Source organism: Arabidopsis lyrata (genome assembly GCF_000004255.2).
Source record: "Arabidopsis lyrata subsp. lyrata unplaced genomic scaffold ARALYscaffold_6, whole genome shotgun sequence".
NCBI classification, from domain to species: domain Eukaryota; kingdom Viridiplantae; phylum Streptophyta; class Magnoliopsida; order Brassicales; family Brassicaceae; genus Arabidopsis; species Arabidopsis lyrata.
Genome location: NW_003302550.1, coordinates 9,698,768 through 9,707,771, shown reverse-complemented (window position 1 = coordinate 9,707,771; position 9,004 = coordinate 9,698,768). Strand labels below are relative to the sequence as shown.

General features: G+C 32.0%; 2 protein-coding genes across 2 annotated transcripts; one reads left to right on the top strand and one right to left on the bottom strand.

Annotated features, from left to right (window-relative positions):
• Positions 1–1,483: 1,483 nt before the first annotated feature.
• LOC9308097 lies at positions 1,484–2,750 on the top strand. The gene has a single exon (XM_002874060.2). It carries the CDS (start codon positions 1,585–1,587, stop codon positions 2,605–2,607), a length of 1,023 nt encoding a protein of 340 aa, XP_002874106.1. The 5' UTR covers positions 1,484–1,584; the 3' UTR covers positions 2,608–2,750.
• A 229-nt stretch (positions 2,751–2,979) lies between these two features.
• Positions 2,980–6,024, bottom strand: LOC9310173 (serine carboxypeptidase-like 47). The gene is made up of 9 exons (XM_002871981.2): positions 5,584–6,024; positions 5,273–5,441; positions 5,049–5,168; positions 4,817–4,960; positions 4,587–4,737; positions 4,135–4,223; positions 3,785–4,043; positions 3,318–3,451; positions 2,980–3,241 (listed from the first exon to the last, which is right to left on the bottom strand). Exons 1-9 carry the CDS (start codon positions 5,925–5,927, stop codon positions 3,125–3,127), a joined length of 1,527 nt encoding a protein of 508 aa, XP_002872027.1. The 5' UTR covers positions 5,928–6,024; the 3' UTR covers positions 2,980–3,124.
• Between the last annotated feature and the right edge of the window lie 2,980 nt (positions 6,025–9,004).

Below are 9,004 nucleotides of genomic sequence, written 5' to 3'. Positions count from 1 at the left end.
TTTCAAAAACTTTTAATTAAAACTCAAAATAGCTATTTTTGAGGAATATTGTTTACATAAGTGATATGATGCGGATCGGTACAAACTTTTCGTGTCAAATTATCCGCTTTTACATTTGCATTTCGAAGGATTGAAGATAAAAAGAATCTTGAAAATTCATTCTTATCGCTCTTAAATTCTTCCGAATACACTGAAAATTTCAACCTGTTATCAAATTTGTTACCTAATACCCACTCTTACAAATAGACATTCATAATTTTATTCCAGCAGTATATATCTTTACTTTTTATATGTGGAAAGAGATTTCATGAAAAGGGTAAATTTGACCCAATCATATAGTTTAATTTATATTTGAATAGGTAACTAAATTATCTCAAATATAGTATTTTATTATTTTTTTGCTTAAAGAGAGAGCCGATAAGAAAAATATATCCCACAAGAAAAAATATTGTTTATTTTTACCCAATCAAATATTTAGTTTTATCTTTTTCATTTTCCTTTTTTAAAATTATTAAATGAATTAGATTATATCTAATACTTAGAAAATTAAATAAATATACATATATATATATTTTTTTGTCATCATACATATATATATACATCTAAATTATATTATTAATAAATAAATTTATCTAAATATTATATATAAATTTCCATATATTTCATATCAAACTTATTACACTGAAAACAATGTTGATGGTAAATATTAAATAAATATTGGAAGAAGAAAAAAAATCTCGACATAGTGGTGTATTAATTATATCTAATATGTTACTATCTTATTAAAAAGTTAAAAATAATAATCATAAATCTACATAAAATTGTCTAAAACATGAATCATACTGTAAACATAAATTCATCAAAACAAACCTCAACTTACTTCATAAACAAAACCAATCTTCGACCTACACAATTTAAAATATTTTATCTTCAGAATATATATAAAAAGAAAAAATATAAAGTGTAAGGCATCATGTTTCTCAAATTTTCTGACCACTAGAATTACATCATTAGACAATTACATGGAAATATACTATACTGTATCCCAAATGCTTTCTAAGAGGTGGAAAAATACATCAATATTAGAAATATATATGAAAAGATGCTTAAAATTTGAAAATAAAACTTCTATAGTTAAGAATTTTTGAATTCATAGTAATTTTAAAACTGGTTATTAAATGCAAAATAAGTTGATACCTTTTTTGAAATGCAAACATAAAATTAAAACGTGGAACAAAAGTGGAGTCAACAAGTATTTAGTGGTCCAAAAACATGCATGGGACACATAAGAGGTTTGCCAGATCATTGCATATATAAAAAGAAATCTAAATTTTTTTACTTTATCAAAATATTATCATCCATATAGAAGTTTATTTTGTTAGAAAGTAATAATGAATAATTGAAGATTATATGCATCAAAATATATATTATAATTCAAAATAATAAATTTGGGCTAGATTTTTTTCCCTTCGTGTTTAATGTATTTTATTATTATGAATTTCTATGTTTCCTTTACTAATATGTACGTACCAGTATAAAAGGCGACATAGTTAAAATGTAAAATACACATTGTCGATTTTCAAAATGACTTCAATTCCAAACGGTTTGTACTCTTATGGTGATGATACTATGAATATTCGTGGTTTTACTCCCATCGAAATGAGTTCCAACCTTAGGAATCACGAGTCTAAGATAGTTCAGTCAATGTTCAATACTTCTGACCACTCGAACCATCATGGTTTGTTTTCTTCCTCTCGTGCGTTTAATTGTTATCAAGATTCACATGTTTCTTCATCTTCTTTTGATTTCAGCAATTCACATATGTCTTATCATATGAGAAAAAACATGGTTTCTACTTTTGGGATGCCTTCCACAACTAAAATCTCAAATAACCCTCATCTTTCTCAGATCTCTATCACTCAAACTATCAAAAATAGCTATTCTGCTATTGTTCCTACCAATAATCTTATTACTTCCCAAAATGAATATCAACGTGCCATGAATCCCAACATCTTCAATTCTCCACTTTACCCTCCAAATTTTGTTGAAAAAGAGTCCGAGATCTTGAATCCTACACCTCTCAATACCATTTTTCCGCATCAAACTTCTGTATTTCGTAGGAATTTAGACATGTTTTCCTTTTCACCAAAACACCATCCTCACCAATATGTTTCCTATCATCAACCAGTGAAGAAACATTGTGGAGCCACCAAACATTTTGAAGAAACTTTTGATGATTTTGATTCTAAGGAAAATGGTGAATACGATGGTCGGACACATAGCTTACCATATAAAAAATATGGTCCATATACATGTCCTAAATGTAACCGTGTGTTTGATACTTCACAAAAGTTTGCTGCACATATTTCATCGATGCACTACAAAAATGAGACCATCGAAGAGAAATTTAAGAGATATAATGCAAGGAACAAAAAGAGATCACGTAAAACTAACCATAACCAAATGATCCATGAGGACTCTCGCAACATCCAACCAGAGGAGAGAGTTGCAAAGGAAAATGGAGGCAATAACAACATAGCAAGTGACATTGAAACTTTACAACATCATCAGATTGTTAAGGAAGAACCTATTTATGATTTGTTTTGATTAATATGTGTTTTGTTTGTTTTAAACTTATGTTCATTTAAATCATATTCTCCTTTTTTTTTGTTTTGGCATTTCCTATCTAAGTTGATGAGTGATTTACTTACTAGGATTGAATCTCCGCATTAGCTCAAAGTTTTATATTATTTCGAGTATTTTTATTGTTCAATTGTGTTAGTTAGTGTATAAGTAAACCGCAAGATGTTGATAGTGAATCGCTCATTCTAAGGTAATATGAGTCATCTTTAGCTAGACTTTATACGTTTTTTTTCAAAGAATCGGTTGACGTTATTGTTTTGATAGTTTAATATGAGTCTGCGACGTTAACAAATTTTTGGGGTTTATGGCAACAAATTTCAAAGGATGAGAAATATAAGGTTCTGGCAACAGTCCCTAAATAATCAATCATGGTTAAGCTTAAGCATCGAGAATAGTTTTAAAACTACAAGGACATATTTAGTTGTAGATGAAAGCTAATAATATCATATTATTTTGAAATCAAATGTTCTATACATTAGAATCATTGACCAAATCCCCGAACATTCGGAGTGCTAAGCTTTCCTTGCATCCAATTCTGAAGCATTTGAAGAGAAGCCTTAGGTTGATCCATCGGAACCATGTGTCCAGCGTCATGAACCTTCAAAACAAAAGGTTCCGTTTTAATTATATTACACTAATAATATGTTTAGTTCGTCGACTTTTTTTTTATTTACCTTAAGAAAAGTGAGAGGACCATAATTTTTCAGTGAACCGGCTTCTTTACCATCTACTAAGAATGGTACGTTTTTCGCTGATCCAAAACCCTTTTGGCCTGACCAATTCATTTGGTCTACCCACCTCGAGTTTCCTGTATACCCGAGAAAATTAATCAATTAAACTTAGTTGAACAAGAATAAACAAGTAAATACCAAAATGTGAAACTATTGCGCTCCATAATACAAACCCTTCAAAACTCTAAACCTAGACAAAACCATTTTCATCTCACTAACAAAATAGTAACAATTATAGCTCCAGTAAATATCATATTTGATTCGGGATGTAACCAAAATCTAAGCTTAGCTAAACCGATAGCACAAATGAAACTATATATGCTTTTGACCTACTACTTTTCAATTCCAAACCAAAATAAAATGTTTATAAGAAAATAACTATGGCAACCAAAACTTATAATCAATCTTACCAAGCCAATTGCAAATGAGATCATATTCTCCCGCATAAATTAGAAGATTGATTCCATCGTTGACAAGAGTCGGAATCTTGACCTCAAGATTAATCATCCAATCCTCTGTCATTGCATCATAAACGGTGCTACTACAAGACACAAATTCGATATCTCCAACTCCTAAGGCTTTCCGTACGTTTTCTTTGTTCAAGAAATTTTCCATCTTCGAAAAGTCATAACACAAGCTTCCCACACATTTCTTCCTAATGTCATAATACTTCAAAACAACCGAGGAAGTCTTGTAAACAAAAGAAGATTTATTGAGAAAACACAATCAATTGTATAGTAGGTTTTTAATATATGCTTACATTTATGCCTCTCTTTTTTGCCGCTATCATGTTGAAGATATTGTTGCAAACATCAAAAGCAGAATCACAAGCTAAACCACCATCAAGATCTGATATTAACAAATTATAAGTTTCTTTAAAAATGATACTCCCTCTGTTTTCGAATAGTTGTCGTTTTAACTATATGCACACAAATTAAGAAACTATTAATGTTGTTAGTTTTTCAATATAAAAATATCATTAATTATCTACCTAAACATAATTTAACCAATAGTAAATCAAGTTGCATAATAAAAATAAATATAAAAAATAAAAAAAGTAATAAATTTTGCATCGAAAACTGAAAACGACAACTAATTAAAAACAAAAAAAATTCTCTACAACGACAACTATTTGAAAACGGAGGGAGTATCTTTTAACTCGAACAATGTATCTAACGAAAATAGAGAAGAAGAGTTTTTAATTGAAATTACTGCATTTTTTGGTTAAATTTTGACACTCAACGTAATCTTGCTTGATGCTCTCGTGATCAGACTCTGAAATCAACTTCATTTGCAGTGCATAATCCCCATAAGCACCATATTGGATCTCGGGGTTGGTTAAACCGTTACCAATCGCAAAACCCTGATTTCAATCGAGATTAAACAAGAAAATTTGGTTTAAAAATTCCCCCAAAACAAAACCAGTAAGTAATGTCACTTACCTTAAGGTTGATTGGAATTCCTTCTTTCTTTTTGTTTCCACTGTGAACACGTGAAGCCAAAGCCGGAATGTAGTGACCAGCGTAAGATTCACCGGTAATAAAGAAATCGTTCTTTACGAATTTTGGATGCTCTTTAAAAAAAGCCTACCAAAATTCAATGATAGAACTCAAGTCACTACAATTCAAAGAACAATACAGAAAACAAAATTTGGAAGACCAACATCCATCAAACCTGTAAAAAATCATAAAGGTCATTACTGACACCAGCCTCGTCATGCCGGAGATCGCTTTCGGCAGATGTGTAACTGAAACCGGTCCCAATTGGCTGATCCACGTAGATCAGATTGGATACCTATTAAAACAAGAGTTAAGAAGAAATGAATTTGTCTATGTTTGCTGTAGATAGATATGTTTCTTGGGTGACAAGAAAGACTTTATTTCTACTAAACCAGTTACCTTGTCCCATCCAAAATCGTTCCAAGTGAGAGACAGATCCTCTGAGAGCTTGAAGGGACCGTTCTCGTAGAACATAGCGACACTGCTACTGCAGCCCGGTCCACCGGTTAACCATATCACAACCGGATCGGTATTTTTGTTCCGTGATTCAAAAAAGAAGTAGAACATCCTGCAAAAACCAAAATCAATAAGATTATAAAAGAAAACAGAATCGGTTTAACGTATCCATGTCTATAGTAACTACTAAATTGAACTCCATTAGAGCAAATCATTATTTTGTTAGGATTAATTTGAACCGTTTAAAACTTTACTTGGCTGATTTGGAGTGAGGAAGGCTGTAATAACCAGCGTAGTGGCCAAACTCTTGAACAGATGGACCTTTTGAAGCGTTTTGGGAACCGATCGTCGCTGGAAAATCAATTTGTCTCTCAATGAGTCTTGGAGCATCGGGGCTTCCTTTTGGGATGACATTAACGTCATACTTAGGCATTAGATTGAATGATTTTATAAGTTTCTCTGCATTACTGCTCGACGAACTCGGAGACGGTGAGAAAACAGAGGGATTGTTTAGGATCCTTTTAGAAGTTGAGAGCGAAAACTGAGAAAAGATGAAAATCATGAGGAGAAAAGGGAGAAAATTGGTTTTGGTCTCCATTTTTGTCTTTTTTCTGCTTTGTACGAGATTTGGGTGTAGCGTGGAAATGGAGGTATATAAGGACTTGGCAATAAAGTGGGTTCAGAAAAGACAAATGGAAGATATCTTTCCAAAAGTGTTTTTAATATATAAATTTGTTTATTTCTTTATTTATGAGCTGTATAATTTTTCTCAAATTATCAAAAAAGAAAATTTATGAAAATATTCTAAATTTATATCAAAAATAAGAAAATATTCAAAAAAATTAAAAGCCCAAAACGTTAACAAATCTTGTAAAGTCAAATCCCAAATTTAATATTCTAAGTTCTAAACCCAAAAAACTAAATTTTAAAGTCTAAAAATTAAAAAAAATTAAAGTCTCAATTCCAAATGCTAAATCCTAAGTCCTAAAACTTAAATTCTAAACCTTATAATTAATATAAACAAAATTGTTTTTTTACTATAATTGATTAATGTTTAGCCAAATTAGTTTTCCAGTCATTACTTATAACTTTTACACTTTGTTAGAAATGCGATAATGATCAAAGTATGTAATTGCTTCAATGTCAATACAATGTTTCTTTAAAATTTTGATGTAGTGTATATAAACATCTAATTCATCTCCTAGAAACCAAAAACCAAGTAAAAAGAATCCAATTCACCAAAATAAAATTTACGTGGAACCATGAATTTACCACATCAAGCGAATCTCTTAGCAGTAATGATATACATACTAGGTTTGGGCGTTTCGTTTAATTAGGGACTTTGTTTTCTTACAAGTTACAACACAAGTCAGACTATTACAACTTTAATTATATTTTCCTCTCTCTCTCTCTCTCTCTCTAATTGCAAACACACACAAAAAATCTATCTCCTTGGGGGACTAGTCGTCTCGTGGTAAAAGTTAGGATCATCTATTGGTTATTGTAAGAAGAATTGGTTATTGTAAGAAGAAACAAAAATGTTCCAAACTGCAATTGTTTAACTCTAATTGTAACCGTATATATTCAACTATTCATCACGTATAACGTAGAGATTGTTCTTTCTTTTCTTTGATAAAAGTATAACGTAGAGATTGTTAATGCTCCAATTTTGAGAAACCGAAGCGAGATCGTGTATATATAGAGACACTCAGACACATATATGAAAGGCCAAGGGAGATACATTTTAATTTGACAATATACTTTCCAACACCGAATCAAAATTATATATGGACACTCTTATTCTTGTATCAAAACCTTAAAGAGCAAGATAACCAAAGGCTATGAAGATGTAAAAGACTCTCTCTTTTATTAGTATGGAAACTGACTCAAAACCATACATTCATAACCCTAAACACACAAAGCTCTCATATCCCCTAATGTCATAACTTGACCTCTATTTATAGGAGAATACAATTCCTAACCCTAATAGAAATTACAACATATTAGATATATTAGATAACTCCTAATACAATCTAATCTTTATCTCAAAATATCTAAACTCTCCTTTTAAAACTAGAGACTTTTATCTCAAGTTATCTTCATAATCTTCAAGCTTATACAACAATCTCCCCCTTAAGCTTGAAGTTTATTTTCTTCACATCTTGAACTCCTATGAGATCTCTCATCTCTTTAAATCTGATTCTTCCGAGGGCTTTCGTGAGTATGTCTGCTTTCTGAATTTCTCCGGGAACATGCTCTACTTCAACCAAATCATTTTGAATGCACTCCCGAATGAAATGATACCTTTTGTGGATGTGTTTGCTACGGCCATGAAACACTGGGTTCCTAGTTAGAGCTATTGCTGACTTATTGTCAATAAGAATCACAACCTTTTCACTATACTTCTCTGTAACTTCTTGTAAGAGTTCTTGGAGCCAAATAGCCTGTTTAGCAGCTTCAGTAGCAGCCATAAATTCAGCTTCACATGATGAAAGTGCAACAGTTTCTTGTTTTTGTGAACACCATGTAATGGGACAGTCATTAAGATAGAAAATGTGACCAGTAGTGCTTCTGCCATCATCTTCATCTACATTATGACTGCTGTCACTAAATCCTATTAGTTCTGTCTTGTTTCCTCTGTTAAAGCAAAGTCCATAGGATTGAGTTCCCTGTAAGTATCTGAGAACTTGTTTCAGAGCGGCTCCATGAGACTCTTTTGGTTCGTGCATGTACCTGCTTAAAACTCCAACGCAATAAGATAGGTCTGGTCTTGTATGGAGTAAATATCTAAGACATCCAATACTTCTTCTATATTCTTTCTCATCAATTCTCTTTTCTTCTGGAGCTTTACTTAACTTCAGATTTGCACACATTGGTACCTGTACTGCATTACATTCTCCAAAACCAGTTTCTTCAAGAATTTTCTTTGCATACCTTTCTTGATTCAATAGAATACCATTCTCAGTTTGAGTAACTTCAATTCCAAGATAATAGGTGAGCTTTCCTAGATCACTCATTTCAAATTTTCTTGCCATTCCCTTCTTGAATTCTAGTATCATCTCTAAGTTGGATCCTGTGACAAGTAAGTCATCAACATAGACTGCTATAACAAGGAGCTCTTCTTGTTCCCTTTTCTGATAAATGGATGGCTCTTTTGAACATTTAACAAAACCCAATTCTATGAGAATTGTATTCAGTTTTGTGTTCCAGGCTCTAGGAGCTTGTTTAAGACCATATAGTGCTTTGTTCAATTTGTACACCTTGTTCTGACTTCCTTCTACTACAAAACCTTCTGGTTGTGTGACGTAGACTACCTCTTTCAATTCTCCATGAAGAAATGCCGTTTTCACATCAAGATGATGTACTTCCCAGCCGTAGGAAGCAGCTAGAGCAACAATGAAACGTATGGTTTCAAGACGTGCTACAGGTGCGAAGACTTCATCAAAGTCAATGCCATGTCTCTGCACATATCCCTTAGCTACTAGTCTTGCTTTATACTTATTTATGCTTCCATCAGCGTTTCTCTTGATCTTAAAAACCCATTTTAGGCCTATTGGCTTTGCATCTATAGGAAGATCTACTAGATCCCATGTTCTGTTTTTTTCTATAGAGGTGATCTCTTCTACACATGCATCTATCCATTCTTTAGATTCTTTTGCTTCACTGTAATCCCAT

Bases quoted from the DNA above. Each gene is read 5' to 3' on its own strand.
- LOC9310173 (XM_002871981.2), bottom strand. From the start codon at position 5,927: ATGGAGACCAAAACCAATTTTCTCCCTTTTCTCCTCATGATTTTCATC. The intron at 5,442-5,583 runs GTAAAGTTTTAA...TGGTTTTTGCAG, and splicing joins CCTCACTCCAAATCAGCCAA to GATGTTCTACTTCTTTTTTG. The intron at 4,044-4,134 runs GTAAGCATATAT...GTTGTTTTGAAG, and splicing joins CAAAAAAGAGAGGCATAAAT to TATTATGACATTAGGAAGAA.
- LOC9308097 (XM_002874060.2), top strand. From the start codon at position 1,585: ATGACTTCAATTCCAAACGGTTTGTACTCTTATGGTGATGATACTATG.